The 15,883-nt window shown below is 46.1% G+C and overlaps 1 protein-coding gene and 1 pseudogene across 9 annotated transcripts; both read left to right on the forward strand.

The window, feature by feature from the left end:
• Nucleotides 1–2,159: 2,159 nt before the first annotated feature.
• On the forward strand, nucleotides 2,160–4,158 carry LOC136460363 (uncharacterized; annotated as a pseudogene).
• Nucleotides 4,159–5,505: 1,347 nt separating this feature from the next.
• On the forward strand, nucleotides 5,506–14,236 carry LOC136457865 (uncharacterized). Of its 9 annotated transcripts, none has more exons than XM_066457872.1 (6): nucleotides 5,506–5,612; nucleotides 6,377–6,456; nucleotides 6,549–6,638; nucleotides 9,989–10,100; nucleotides 10,594–10,794; nucleotides 13,213–14,236. In XM_066457872.1, exons 3-6 carry the CDS (start codon nucleotides 6,628–6,630, stop codon nucleotides 13,894–13,896), a joined length of 1,008 nt encoding a protein of 335 aa, XP_066313969.1. In that variant the 5' UTR covers nucleotides 5,506–5,612; nucleotides 6,377–6,456; nucleotides 6,549–6,627; the 3' UTR covers nucleotides 13,897–14,236. The 9 variants fall into 9 exon arrangements, with proteins under 9 accessions (XP_066313969.1, XP_066313977.1, XP_066313970.1 ...); XM_066457875.1 differs by lacking the exon at nucleotides 5,506–5,612 and adding an exon at nucleotides 7,075–7,146 and having other exon boundaries at nucleotides 6,165–6,456; XM_066457873.1 differs by lacking the exon at nucleotides 5,506–5,612 and having other exon boundaries at nucleotides 6,161–6,456; nucleotides 10,606–10,794.
• Nucleotides 14,237–15,883: the final 1,647 nt, after the last annotated feature.

Genomic DNA, 15,883 nt, shown 5'->3' on the forward strand with positions numbered 1-15,883 from the left:
TACTCATTGTTTCAGGTAACTCTAACTTGTAGGCTACCGGACCTCTTCGTTCCAGGATCTTGTATGGTCCTACGAATCTCGCGGCAAGCTTTCTTCGGATTCCAAACCTTTTCTTCTTCATTGGCGTGACTTTCAGGTAAACATAGTCACCAACTTCAAATACAAGGGGTCTCCTTCTTTTGTCTGCATAGCTTTTCTGACGTGATTGGGCAGCTTTCATATTCTGCTGAATAATATGAACTTTCTTCTCGGCTTCTTCTACAAAGTCAATGCCATAATACCTTCTATCATCAGGCTCGACCCAATTCAATGGTGTTCTACATTTTCTGCCATATAAAGCTTCGAATGGGGCCATCTTGATGCTTTCTTGATAACTATTATTATAAGAAAATTCAGCTAACGGTAACCATGACTCCCATGATCCCTTGGAAGACAATACACAGGCTCTCAACATATCCTCCAAAACAGCATTTACTCGTTCAGTCTGACCATCTGTCTGAGGATGATAAGCGGTACTGCGAATCAAACTAGTTCCTAAGCCTTTGTGTAAATGTTCCCAAAAATGAGCCGTGAACTGTGAGCCTCTATCAGACACTATGGTCTTTGGTATTCCATGCAACCTCACAATTTCTGCGATATATCTCTCGGCATATTGAGGTGGTCGATAATCTGTTTTGACAGGCAAGAAATGAGCGGTCTTGGTAAGACAATCCACAATTACCCATATCGAATCATGTCCTTTTTGAGTAGTGGGCAAACCCGTGATAAAATCCATACTGATATCGTCCCACTTCCAACTAGGGACTGATAAGGGTTGCAACATACCGGCAGGTTTCATGTGAATGGCTTTCACTCGACAACATGTGTCATATCTGGCAACATATGCTGTAATTTCTTTCTTCATTTTGGTCCACCAATAGCGGGATCTTAGTCCTTGATACATCTTACTACTTCCGGGATGGATAGATAGCTTAGAAAGGTGAGCTTCATCCATGAGTTTATTCCTAAGCTCTCGATCCTTGGGAACCACAAGACGGTTGTCAAACCACAACACGCCCTGTTCATCCACTTTAAAGTGTGGAGACGGCTCTTCTTTTATTTTCTCTTTGATGTGGAATACCCCCTTGTCAGTTTTCTGGCCTTCTATTATCTTACTCTCCAAAGAGCAACTAATCTGAATACTATGTAACATAGCAGGATGCATTAGATCGAATCCATCTTCAAGTAATGGTTGCACATTCAAGTAATGTGACTTTCTGCTCAAAGCATCTGCCACTACATTGGCTTTACCAGGATGATATTGCACATTCAAGTTGTAATCCTTGATCAATTCCAACCATCTACGCTGTCTCATGTTTAGCTCTGGTTGGGTAAAGATATACTTAAGACTCTTGTGATCCGTGAAAATATTGCACACATTACCAAGTAGGTAATGTCTCCAAGAAAGTTTTCAATGCATTTGGATGGGGAAGTTTTTAAGAGGTTGGACCTCATGTTAGATTTCCTACTAAAACCTCAGGAATTGAGCCATATTCCATACGGCTAAATCCTTTATTCTAAAGAGCCACGTAGTAAAAGAATTCTTGTTGGTTTACATCCTATAATTCTTTCATGAATTGTACTGGGTAAAGTTGCTTTGTTTGTAGAACCTGGTACCAATTCCATCCCTTTTGTTGGCTTTTGACTTTTTTAGTGAAAGCACTTTTGAAAGCCCAACCAAACACACACTAACTCACCCGGTCTCTAGTGCGTCTAGTTGTCTACTCCTTGGTGTAGTAACCGTGACACTGTGAGCACTATCTTAATATCCTTGTAGCACTAATTCAGAATAAACAAATTGGTATCATCACGAAAGGGACCATTTCATAGCAAAAGAAAGGGTTAGAATACATACTTGTCATAATTCCAAGTAACAATCCATATGAATTGCTCAGAGTCAAAAGTACTAGTAAAACCAGGGGCGAAGCTATGTTGCTGTTAGGGGTGCAGATGTTCCCAAAAAATATAAAAAGTAGGTTTAATTAAAATTTCATCATATATATATTATTTATGGCAAATGTCAGTACACTAAGTGCATCCCCTCTAATTTGTTCCAACAGGTGAAAACCCCCCGATGTTTCAATTCTAGTGACACACTTCCATTTTTCTTTTTGGTTGTCATGCAGTGCACGAAAGGCCACGTCTCATGCTCAGGGTGCTGCACCGAGGGGTATGAGGACGACGAGGTCGAATGCCTCATGTCCGAGGGTGCGCATCCTTGCCGGCCTTCACGTGCCATGCCTGTTCCGGCAGCACGGGTGCGCCGAGATGGTCCCATACGCGTCGGAGCAAGCCCACAAGGCGTCGCGCGCCCACGTCCCATGCCACTGCCCCATCTCCGGCTGCTCGGGCTACGCCGGCAAGCCCCTGCGCGAGCATGTCCGGCAGGACCACCCTCGCGTGGTCCACACCGTCGTCCCACCACGCTGCCTCACGCCGCTAAGGATGCGCGCGCACGCATGGTGAGGCTCGGCGACGGCGGCGCGGAGTTCCTGATCGTCGTCGGACAGTACAAGCAGCTGGGGCGCGCGCTGTCGGTGGTGCGCCTTGTGGACGAGTCCGTGGACAAGCAGGATTTCAAGCACAGGATCGAGGTGGTCGGCAAGGCTGGCGTGTTGTCGCTGTCCGGTGAGACCCGTTAGAAAATACGTGCCTAAAATACATTCCAGAGAAAAAACTCATAGATAAAAAATGATGTAAACATATAAAACATGTAAACAGACAATATACTGGCTAGAACAGAATTGTGTAACGAAATTACTCAATGATTCCGAGCAGAACGTAGTCGAACGTGTTAAAGTAGATGTTGCAGATCACCAAGCGGTCACGTGTAGACGCTGCCTAAAAACTTGATTGCCGCCCCGTGCAGGAGTCTCGCGGCAGTGGTTTCGGAGATCCCGCTATCTTCAAGTCCGGTGCACGCCGAACTCAAAGGTCGACGAGGCGCAGCAGCGAGAAGCTCAGCACAGCGAGTGGGGAGGTGAGCGTGTGATTGTGTACCCTTCAACTAGGATGTCTTCTGGTTTTATAGGCCATCATAGTACATCAATTCCCCTCATCAAGCAGTAGAAACTGCCTATTTTAATGACAGAAAATACTGCAATCAAATAGCAGAAACTGACACACTTATTACTGTTTAAAACGACAGTTTCAATCACATTAAAGCGTCATTATGCTCAGCATAAAAAATAGAAACGCCTGTTGTACACGTACGCGTCAAAAGTCACAAGATTTTTCACGCGAAAAATACGTGCGAGCGTGTAGCAACAGTCTCCTTCTCTTTCATTTACATCTATTTTTTATAGAGAGAAGACTTCCATATTTAAGCAAGGTAACCTATCATTGAATTAGCAATATAAGACTGCTTTGAAATTTTTTTTTGACCATGGGCCTAAATCCAACAAGACCTGGACGCCGTGCAGCTGGCAGAGCCGTACGAGGCGAGCGTGTTCCTGTTCGTCCCCAACGAGATCTGGGACTCTCCCGAGGACTACTTCCGCGTGTTCATCGGGTTGTGGTTTCCTCGGTAGTTGAGGTGATGTTCTGTTCGGGCACTAATTACTCAGCGTGATCTAATTATACTGGTGACAAATTTTGTTACAGATTTGTGTTACTTGTGTTTGTTTTGATTCGACTGTCATGGAAACCAATCCTGTGTAATCCATTGTTACCCTTCATTCACAAAATAGGTTTGCTCGTACGCACAGCTCCCTGCTTCTCTTCCTCTGCCGGCACCGGCCCGGCAGGTGTGCGCCAAGAGCCGAAGAGAAGGACGTCGACGGTGCCAACTGCCAGCGTACCAAAGAAAACCCGTATTAGCTTACACGGTTTCCATTGCAGTGCTATATGAACATATGATTACCATTTGCGTTTACATTTCCATTCCTCAACCAAACACCACCTCAGAATTCTGTCAGGTAAGTACATCGACCTTTTGCACATTCCATGGCAACTATATATATAGATTGCTGCATCAAACACTACTGCCACTACATCCATTTCCAATTCATATAATTTAGCATTCACAGTTCACATGGATACCATTCAAGCCCACACAATTCACCCATAAAGCAAATAGATCCTACAAAGGGTAGGCGGTAGGCAGTGGCGGATGCACGATGCGGGATAAGGGAGGGGCTAAAACAATAGAGATATTGATTTGCATAAAGATTTAATAGTGAAATCAAGCTTTTGCTACAGTGATTAGGCTTGAAATCAAGAAATTAGGAGGGGCTGAAGCCCCCCCAGCCCCCCCCTGTGGATCCGCCGCTGGCGGTAGGGATCCTATACTGCCGATTTGCCATTGCTCACATCCACAGTTCATTAGCTCACTACAGTCCTGCGATTAAGGAGCACTGCGTCACTGCAAGAGACCAGAGTGTCGTATCAAGAGGGCAGTAGGACACATGAGATTCTCAGAATAACTGCATTTCAAGGGGAGAAAAAATCAGTAAGCATTGTATTGACCACACTTCCATAACAGCAACAACTATGACCAACCAATCAATAACATTCCCCCTTCTTCATTTTCTCAATCCTATATGGAAGCACCAACAATTCCATCAGATCTATAAACAAAGGCATAGGCCATTCAACTCATTGCTACTAATTACAATGCCTATTAGCTTCCGTATTCCTACAGTATGCTCTCTTGGCTTCCAATAACGCTAGTGTACAGCACTAAGCCCTTGAAGCTAGCCATGACACCAAAAAAATTCCGGAAAGAATAAACCCATCTGTCACCTTGGCCGTGTGTTCATACAACAGGTGCAAAAACGCTTGCCCCCGGAGCCGCGAGAAGTGAAGCCTCATGCTTGGATGCTACCACTAGTAGAGAAATGACCTTTCATCAATGGCTAAAAGGTATTTAGTCTCAATCGGGACTAGAGGGAGGCATAGGACCTTTAGTCTCAGTTTGTAATACAAACCGGGACTAATTCCATCATTTTGTCATGGTTATAACGGTCACCAAGATATGTCAGTGTGGGAGGTTTTAGTCCCAGTTTGAGACACAAACCGAGACTAGTCCTAGTTTGTATCTCAAACCGGGACTAGAGGTGCCTCTAAAGTGAATTTAAAAGGAAATCATATCTTATCGATGTCAGATGTGTGGTGGAGTTGTGATGGCAACGCACGCAAGGGCTGAAATGGGAGGTCTTGAGTTTGAATCTTCACACCACCACCATTTTTTAGCCAATAAACACGTTTAATCCTGGTTGTAGGAACCAGGGCTCAAAATCGAGACATTTAGTCCCGATTACCTCCCAATTCCCAAAACCGAGACTAAAGGGGGTTGGGAACCAGGGCTACATAACGGTCATTTCTCCTGTATTATACTGCTAGCAAGTCCGGGTTTCCAAAACTCAGACTAAAGGGGGTTGGAAAAGGCCATTTCTCCGACAGTGTACTGCTATTCCTTGCAAGAGTTGTTGTTTGACTTTGATTCTTCTAGAATCTGGTTTATATATGTTCGGAACTTCTCAGCTCGAGGACCAGGTCTTATAATGTTGACGTCGCTCCACTGGGAACAAGGATCACGGAACCACCTCCTCCTGCCTGTGCACCAGGAACAGGTATGTGTGGCGCCATCAGGACGTGCAACAACTATGAGATGTCCTAGCCAACCTAACCATTATAGGGCTTCGTCATCGTTGAAGCAACGAAGAACGAAAAACATAATAGGGTTTTGAGATATAAAAAGACATGGTAAAAGTAAATAGTAGTAGATTGATATATTTGATTATGTTGTCCATCGGCCATCGCCTTTATGCTAGGTGCGTGACTTTTTATTGGTGTCTAGGTAATATGTAATTTTGTCATTGTTTGGCTATAAAAAATAATTGTGAATTGTCTCTTAGTGGGTTTATGCACGTGCATTGTAATGAAAATTAAAAAAATAAGACAATGACAATTCAAGTTTCCATGTGTTTGTTGAACCATAACCAAAAAGTAATGTTTGACTTGATCTTCACAACATTATGTTTGGAACCAATCATCCTTTTTATCGAGGTTTGTTGATTGGGTTGAGCGCACTTGGCCTTTCCACCCTTCCATAGTTTTCTCTCTTTGTTTTGTTCTCAAAATTTCTAGACTCACTGATCAGTATTAGTACAACCTTTTCATTACATTGCTTTATTACTTATAAATGATATCTAACCAGAAAATCATAAGCAACAAAAAAAAGGTTTGGTTAGCTTATTATTAGGAATCAAATGGGTGAGCAGTACTTGAGGTCAAATTCTTGTTTGTATTTATCAAACTTGATGAGCGTCAATAGTATGGAAAAGCTTGATTACTACTGATATATGGCCGGATCTTTCGGATGTGATCAATGCAGAAAGTCATGTGTCTATGCTTTTGGGGACCATTATTATGATTTTTGGGAAGAAGCTTCAGATTATAAACATTCCCATTAGGGTAACAATAATTTCTTTCTTTCTTGGTCATTAGATGACACACAAAACTAGATTTTCTTGCCAATATAAAGTAGTTCGACCCTTGAACTGCAGGTACATGTATATACCTGGTTGTGGCTGGTTCGCCTAGGAGGAATAAGGTGGCAAGGCTTTGGATCCACAACACAAGAAGATGTATCGTTAGTAAGTAGTAACAACTTGTTCCTCCATTTTGTTATTAGAATGAAAATAAGATAAGGTGGGTATCTTTTCTAATTTTATACTTATTCTGCTGGTAGACGTTTAGCTAAGGAGAAGGAATTTGGATGGCTCAAATGTGTGTAAATTCTGTGGGAAGGAGGAGTCTGTTGATCATCTTCTGTTCTAATGTCCTATAGCAGTGGTGACTTGGTGTTGGGTCAGGGATAGCCTAGGATGGGCTAGCTCTCCAACTTCAATTAGTTCCTTTCAAGAGAATTCCTTATCTTGTGTTGGGGATGGGAAGAGCATGTTAATGTGGTGGGTTATGGCTGCAGTAGGGAGGTCTCTTTGGAAGACTAGGAATGATCTTGTGTTTTCAAACATTGTGATAAAGTCTCCTAAACAAGTTGCTTACAAGACTTTGGGTTTCTTAAAGCAGTGGATAAAGATGGCGAAGGAGGACGTGGCCAAGAAGGAGCTCCCTGTGGAGATCGAATGAAGATGAAGGAAGGTCTTTTTCTTGAGTTTGGGTTGTGGTTTTTGCGTTGGCAGTGTTGGTGAGATGAGAGTGTTGGCTTTAGCGTGCGTTGGACTGTAATCTGGAAAGCCGGTAACCTCTGCCAGGCGATCCCCCCGCTGCCGCCCACATCGGCTGCAGGTGGACCCAAAAAAACTTCTCGCTAATCACCCCGGCCCCAACGCTAATAAGCCCGGCCCCGACCAGCGCGTGCTTCTCCCCAAAATCATCCAGATCAGAGTCGCAAATCATCGGCTCGGTGGCGGTGTCTTAGACGCCGCCGCGCCCGACCGGTTCCTCGTCCTCAACGCCACCGAGCTCGACGTCTTCTCGCTGGAGGGCTCCGACCAGCCGACCAGGTGCTTCCCCGCTTGCCTTTGCTCCCCCTGCACGGGTGTGTTTGATCTGTTTGTATAAGGTTAGGGATTTAGAGAATTATTAGATGTGGCGATCTTTTTTGGAGGTGTCAACTAGGGTTCTTATTAGGCAAAGTTTATTACGCGACGGGTCAGCGAGCGCGCGACCCGTGCGCCCGTGCCCGACGGAGAGGAAGAAGGAGGTTGTGCCCGCACCGGAGAGGAAGGAGGAGGAGGCCGTACCCATGCCCGCGCCCGTGCCAGAAAAGAAGAAAAAGACGACGGTGGCTAGGGTTTCGGCGACAGCGAGGTTAGGGTTTCCATCTTCGGCGGCTCTAGAAGGGGGTTCAGGGGGAGGCGACCGTGACACGGCGGTGGCGGCGGGTTGAAGGGTGGCAAGAGAGGCGGCGGGGACGCCGCCAAGCGGGTAGTGGGGGACAACCGGTTGGGTAGGGTTGGCGGGGTGAGCGTCGCGGTGGTGGTTGACGGTGAGGTGTTGTGGTTAGGATAGGCAGGATCGAGGGGCGGGGGAGGGTTGCAAGTGGCCCGGCAAGGCGGCTCGCCGCCGGCCGCCGGTGATGGTGGCAGGGGCGGGGGTGCGGCGAGGACGAGGATGACGCCGGTGATCTTCCGTTAAGCTAGGGGGCGGGGCGGAGCGGCGGGCATGGGTGGTGGGCGGCGCGGCCAGCGAGGAGGCTGCCGCTGGCCGGGGCGGTGGGGGAGGAAGGGAGGGCGAGGCAGATGAGGGGGTCCGAGTCACGCGCTTCCGGATGTCGTGACAGGTCACGTTTTAACAATGTCCTTATTAGATGGCGTTTTTTTTACTAGAATACATGTACCGTTGCTTAAAGTTTTGATCTGCTCAGAGCATCCAACTTACAGTTTTGATCTGCTCAAAGCATCCAACTTCAATAATTTAGTCTGACATTGGTGCCAGTGTCGGAGGGGTTTGCATGAGGGCATGACATCAGCCTCAATCTTAAACTTTGTGTAGTTTCTTAGGGCTATAGCTGCCTCAGAATTTCTTGCAAGTTGATTGATTGAAACTTTGCAAGTTAAGGGCCTATTTGGACGCCGCCTATGCATACGCCGCCTATGCATATGCCGCACCGAAGTTATGGCGACACCAAAAGTTTAGCGAACAAATAGCTCGCCACAGATTCGGCGTGATTTGGCGTAAAAACTGACTTACGCACCCTTTGACGCATTCTGGCGGCGACTTAACTCTGGCCACGAAACAAACGCATGCAAAATTGTGACGTCAAAGTTGTGGCGGAGTGTGGCACAGTTTGGTAACAAACTAAACACGCCCTAAACCTGTCTTAAAATTTCTTAGTTGATTGATTGAAATCCATGATTTTGTGTTCAAACAATTTTAGATTACACTCGAGGAGCACTAATATAAATATAACTGTCAGTGAAGTTCTCAAAACTTGCAGATGCTACAGTGAAATGGTTTAATACTACTTACAGGTGACTTATTCAAGCTTAAGCGTTTCCTTGCAATCATATAATTAAGGATTGTTATTTACAAACTGTACGTTGCATGTTTTAATCTCTAAAGGCCTTATTTGGATGCGCATGTATCCACTTCCATCCACATGTGTTAGATTGGATTAGCGTGAAACTTAGTTTAATTCCACTCCAATCTACTTCAATACATGTGGATTGAGACAAATACATGTACATCCAAACAAGGCCTAAGTTGGAATGACACTTTTGCACTTAGGATGGTTTGCAAAAAGTGCCATGTCTCGATGGTATGTGATAGTCATCTTGGAGGTTTAACGATGGTGTTTCGATGTGGGGAGGAAATAAAAAGAGAATATGGTTTGGCTGGGCTCCCCTAATACAAGGAGGGGAGTGAAAAAAAAAAGGCTAAAATAGATGGGAAGTCACGTTTGATGGATTACAAAAATTGGCCAGGTCAAACAAAAATATATCGCAGGAAGTTGCGGATCACTTGGGGTGATTTTGGCCGGCATGTCATGCTTGCAATCAAGCTGTTAGTTACCTTTTAGATCATGCATGCAAATCAATATTTGCATTTTATTTTGTTCGGCTGGAGAAAAGACGGGCCTACCATGCATGCAAACCGGAGGAGACTACGAGGGAGAGAACACTGGGAGAGCCGGAGATGCGACCGTAGCTCTTAGTCGTTTGGTACTTCCGGTAGGCCTAAATATTTACCACTTTTTAGCTGTAGTCGTTTGCCAGATACTAGATCTGAACATTTGTCACTTCTTAGTTATATATAAGAGATAGAGATAGAGATAGAGATAAAGATAGAAATATAGATTAAATCTTACGTAAAGATTTTCAATTCAGCTTGCGTACGAGAAATTTAGAGAGTGGGCCCTCGCGAACGGTGCAAGCCAATCAACTGATTGCACTAATGAGTCCAGCAGCCATGGCCGCTCTCTTCTTCCATTTCCACTTTCCAACCAAGACATAATCTCTTTCAATCCTTCGTCTTGCAGTCCAATGATCTCACCCAAGGAGAGAGCAGCACAACGCGCGCTTTCCATCAACAGAAGCCGGACAGGCCACGGGGCGTTTGCGGTCGCCTCCGTTTTCAAGAGGATGAGCAAGGTGAGTCATCTCGTCACCGCTGCATGCATATAGAGTTTTTTTTTCTTGCATGTTTCAATCCCCGTTCCTGCAACCTTGCACTGCCAATTCTGGCGTATGGAGACTATGGATTCGTGGAGGTTCCTCGAAATCCTTCGAAAGAGATCCAGGACCTACGGTTTAGAGAGGGAGTGAGGGCAGATCCAAGAGCTGCTTATAGTTTTCTCATCTGCACTGATTGTTTTGGGACTTGGAGGATCGGAAAATATTGCATGTCGACCTGCAATTTACAAGCACACGAGCGATGAAAGATAGTTATCTTGGTTACTTGTTTGGACCTGATCTATTACGCCAATCGTGTCGTGAGAATCCATGCGGTTTCTAAGATGATTTTCGGTGGCTATTAAATCAGAGTTTCGATTAGTCCACAGTCCACACTGATTAAGATCTTGCTCCATTGTTTTACCTAATTCGCAAACTGTAGCACTAGTCGCTGTACTGATTGCTGATGCAGAGAGGCCCGCAGATGGGTGGGAAGAGGCCAAGGCAGCAGGTGCCCCCGCCACGCGCCGCGACAAAAGGCCCTAGGCTGCAGGCTGAGACCCTAGCTGAGACAAGCCAACACCAAGCAGGGGCGAAGATCACCGTCGCCATCAATGCCAACCTGCTGAAGTGCTGTGTATGCTTCGGTCCATTGACGCCGCCCATTTTCCAGGTATGGATGTGCAGAATCAATCTCTCATGTCCAATGCTTCAGTATTACCGTGTTTGAAAGTTCCTGATTTATTTAGAGTAAAGCTAAACATCACTCAAGTGATTTAAGGTCTCTTTTTCATTCGAACTTTTCTACCCAATTCAAGAATGTCACATGCCCTTACTTTGGCAAGGTTAGGGTTAGGGTTAGGGTTCAGGGGCTTACCTGGATCTGGCGGGTGTAGGGGCACAATGGGGTGAGGCGCCGCCGGTCGTGCAGTGGGGGAAGGCGGTTCGGCGGGGTAAGCATGGGGGAACGATAGAGATAGCCCGACGACCTCCACCAGCTTACCGTGACGGCAGTCAGAGGCGGCGAGGTGCCACCGGAGCCGGGCAGGAGGCGTTGGCGGCGGGGGAGCTCGAGCGGAGATGAAGATGAAGACGAGGAGGGACATCCAATGGTTTTAGGACCGGGCCATTGTGGTTGGCGGCCGGGGAGCCACCAGAGCTAGGTGGGGAGAAGGAGGTGGCGAGGATGACAGTCAAAGTTGGTGTCGAGTGTGGGCGGAGTGAAAGGATCAAGATGCCCAAGAGGGGGGTGAATTGGGCTAATTCTAAATTTCTTTACAATAATTAAATCCTATTGTTAGCCCAATTAACCTCTTTTGCCTAGAAAGTGTTTTTAAAGTTCTATCGCACAAAAAGTCTTGCAACCTAAGTTCCAATCCTACTCTAGCAATGCAATTCTAGGAATGTAAAAACAAGTATTGAATTGCTCAAAGTAAATACTCAAAGTAAATGCTCAAAGTAAAGAGAGAAGGAGGAACGCGACGATGTTTTACCAAGGTATCGGAGAGTCGCCACTCCCCACTAGTCCTCGTTGGAGCACCCGCGCAAGGGTGTAGCTCCCCCTTGATCCGCGCAAGGATCAAGTGATCTCTACGGGTTGATTCTTCGACACTCCATCGCGGTGAATCACCCACAACCGCTCACAACTTGAGTTGGGTCATCCACAAGCTCCGCCGGATGATCACCAAGCTTCCAATCACCACCAAGCCATCTGGGTGATGGCGATCACCAAGTGTAACAAGCATGAACTCTCACTTGACCATAACAAGCCTAATGAGAAGGGTGGATGCACACTTTGCTACTCTTGATCTTACTAATGAGGGCTCTCTTTGGGATTCTCAAATCTCAATCACCTCACTAGGACATTGCTCTTCTTGACACTCTCAAAGGTGTTTCTCAGTTATTAAAATGAGCAAAAGTCCCCCCACACACGAATGGAGGAAGTATTTATAACATGGGCTGAAAAACGAACCGTTATGTGCCTCTGCGGGGTGACCGGACGCTCCGGTCATGTTGACCGGACGCGCCGGTCAGTTCACCCTGAACTCCAGTGTTTAAAGTGTGACCGGACACGTCTGGTCGAGATTTTCCCTCTCTGGAACTTTACTGGAGTCGATCGGACGCTGGCCCTCAGTGTCCGTTCACTTGACCTCTCAGCGCCCGGTCACTTCCAGACTACTTCACTTTGATCAAATGAACTGACCGGACTCTGCGTCAGCGTCCGGTCAGTATTTGACCCTCCATTCACTTCCAACTTTCGAACGTATGTGAATGAAGTTTGCTCCAATGGATCTAAGGGCTTTTTAGAAGCTACCTAGTGCTAGGTTTAGCAAGTGCTAGGTTTAGCAAGTGTGCACCACACCTAACCCACTAGACTCACCTAGGTCAAGCTACCCGTTTATACCCCCCTTAATAGTACGGCCAAAGGAAAAACAAAGTCCTAAACTACTCTAAGTGTCTCTTCAACACCAAACGACACTTAGAACTAGTCCATCCTTAACCTTGTCGTCCATCCTCTGAAAACCGAAACGATTTCCATCGTAGGGGCATGACCACCATGATAGCCCAATCGATCTCCATTACCATGACCTAACTTAATTGCCTCTACAAAACACACGTTAGTCATAGTAATCATGTATTGTCATTAATCACCGAAACTCAACTAGGGGCCTAGATGCTTTCACGGAGGAAGAAGAGGAGCCTTGGTGTTGTATCTATTTGCATTGTCTTAATTTCTTTGTACCACTGATTGAGAATAAACAAATTGACCATCATGAAAGGGACCATTTCTTCGCAAAAGAAAGGTTTAAAATACATATTTGTGGTCATAATTCCAAGTTAGACAATCCACATGAATTGTTTGGTGTCGAAAGTCTAGTAAAACTAGGGTGAAGCTATGTTGTTGTTAGGAGGTGCAAATACACCTCTAAAAATGCAAAAATAGTAGGTTTAATAAAATTTCATGATATATGCACTCTTTATCATGACAAATGTTTGTACACCATAAGGCAAGTGTACCTCCTCAAATTTGCTCCAACTGGTAAAACCCCTGTTGTTTCACTTCCATTTTCTCTTTTTGGTTTTCATGCAGTGCACGAAAGGCCACGTCTCATGCTCAAGGTGCTGCACCGGGTATCAGGATGACGAGGTCGAATGCCTCATGTGCCGTGAGCCAGAGAAGGCCACCCGCTGCCGCGCCATGGAGCACATCCTGGGCGGCCTGCACGTGCCATGCCCGTTCCGGCAGCACGGGTGCGCCGAGATGATCCCCTACACCTCGGAGCTAGCCCACAAGGCATTGTGCGTCCACGCCCCGCGCCACTGCCCCATCTCTGGTTGCGCGGGCTACGTCGGCAAGCCCCTGCGCGAGCACGTCCGGCAAGACCACCCCGGTGTGGTCCGCACGGTCGTCTCGCCACGCTGCCTCAGGCCGCTGAGGATGCGCGCGCACGAGCAGGCCCGCGTGGTGAGGCTCAGCGACAGCGACGGCGACGGCGGCGGCGGCGGCGGCGCGGAGTTCCTGGTTGTCGTCGGACAATACAAAGATTTGGGGCGCGCGCTGTCGGTGGTGCACCTCGTGGATGAGTCTGTGGACGAGCAGGATTTCAAGCACAGGATCGAGGTGGTCGGCAAGGCTGGCGTCCTTTCGCTGTCCGGTGAGACCCTGGACGCTGAGCGGCTGGCGGAGCCGTACGAAGCGAGCCCGTTCCTGTTCGTCCCCAACGAGACCTGGGACTCTCCCGAGGGCATCCGCGTGTTCATCGAGCTGAAATGAAGTCCCCATTTAAAGCAGTGGTTCATTTTATCCTTTTCTTCGCAAGAACCTAGACTATTTTCCGATTACATCCGCATCCAACTTTTGCATTCCAGACAGACTTGAAATGGTGCCCCGAGTACCCGCTTAATATCTACTCTTTTTCTTTCAAATGGTAAGTGATTCCATTTTTTTTAGATATGTAGCGTTTGTTATTCACCTAAGGTAATAAGCTGCCGGGCCTGTGGTACTCAGTACTTGGTGTTTGTTATGTTGGTGACAGAATGTGTTACTTGTGTTTGTTTCGATTGGCATGGAAATCGATCCATGTAATGCATTGTTGACCCTTCAGTCAGAAACGCATCACTCTTCCCTTCCACCAAACAAAAATACCTTTGCTCGTGCGCACAACTGCCTTCCTCTCCAGTCTCCACTGCCGGCACCGACAGGATGAGCGTCCAGCCCAGTTACGTGTAAGTCCGTTCGGTTGGCTGGTTCGTATCGTTGTTTGTTCGTGAAGAAGTATTGTTGGCTAGTTTGTGTGAGAGAAAAATACTGTTCCGGCTGGAAATTTACGATCGTTTACGACAAGCCATAGCCAAACGAACAAGGCCCGAGGGGAATTCACCCATTAGAGAACGGGGATGGTATGAATTCTACCCCCTCGGGAGATTAAACGGGGCTGAAGTTTTCCCCGTCGAAGATCACGGGGGTGGGGATGGTATGCAGGCCCCCGTCCCCGCTCCCCGCAGGGACCCGATTCCAAAGGCCCATATACTGGCAATGCCCAATACCTGTGATATATAAGCAATGTTGCAACCCTAGCTCCTGTCGAAACGATCTACGGAAACGCGAAATAAAAGTTACATTTCATAGTCCCATTATATCACTTAGGGTTTTAAAAAAAAATTCTTTGCCGAGTGCCCTCTATCTGGCACTCGGCAAAGATGTTTTATTTTTTTTTCTAAAAATTCTTTGCCGAGTGCCCCCTGCCCGGCGCTCGGCAAAGTTTGAATTTTTTAAAAAAAAAAATTCTTTGCCGAGTGCCCTCTGGCCGGCACTCGACAAAGTTTGATTTTTTTTAAAAAAAATTATTTGCCGAGTGCCATGGTATTTTGCCGAAAATGAAAATGGCACTAATGAAAAATATGTCCGTCCGTCTCATGTCTTTATTTTGCCGAAAATGAAAATGGCACTAATGAGCTAGATAAATATCTGCTCATCTATGTTTGTTGCAGCTGCAAAACTACCAAATAGGACATGAAATGCATAAATCATAGAGGCAGCAAGTGGACAGTAGTAGATTTTCTAAAGCATGATAATGACATTAAAGTTAACCAGGATACCAGAAATTAGGGAATAATAAAGTCCACACTTTTCTCTAATGGGGTAATGTAGCTCATACTTTTCTCTAAAATAAAGTCCAGTCACACAGGTAACAACAGGTAGACCAAAAGAACAAATGCACTAATACCTTTCTTAATTTGAAGTTCATGTCCAACAATTTGCTGAAGTATATTTGTTTTGGAATGCAGTAATTTTGCATTTCCACAAGAGAAGGCGTCTCTGGACAACAATTCTGTGAAGGCCCATTCGATAAGAAATTCTGAAAAACATGCAACCCGAGATATTTTACCATAAACGGCAGAAGGGAGTACGGGAGCCCAACCTAGCAGACATAGCACCTCATAATCATGTGCCAAACTATTATAGAAAGTAAAATGCAGTCACACCTGTAAGGAAAATGGACCCTTGGTCTATTTACTTTGGATTTTGGTGTTTGATAACCAACATAAACAAACTGGACTAATGAATTTGCAAGTGTTTGTTTTGTAGTTCAATAGGGTGCAAGACGTAACCTGGACGAAGGCAAAGTGATGATCCAATGATCAACACCTCAAGCAAGACCTTTGAAGCACAAGAGAAAACCCAAAAGATCAAGCCAAGTCCAAGCATGAAGATTAGAACCAAGCCGTATGAAAGATCGCGAAGAAATGAGCTCACTGTG

This window comes from Miscanthus floridulus, chromosome 6 (assembly GCF_019320115.1).
Source record: "Miscanthus floridulus cultivar M001 chromosome 6, ASM1932011v1, whole genome shotgun sequence".
NCBI lineage: Eukaryota > Viridiplantae > Streptophyta > Magnoliopsida > Poales > Poaceae > Miscanthus > Miscanthus floridulus.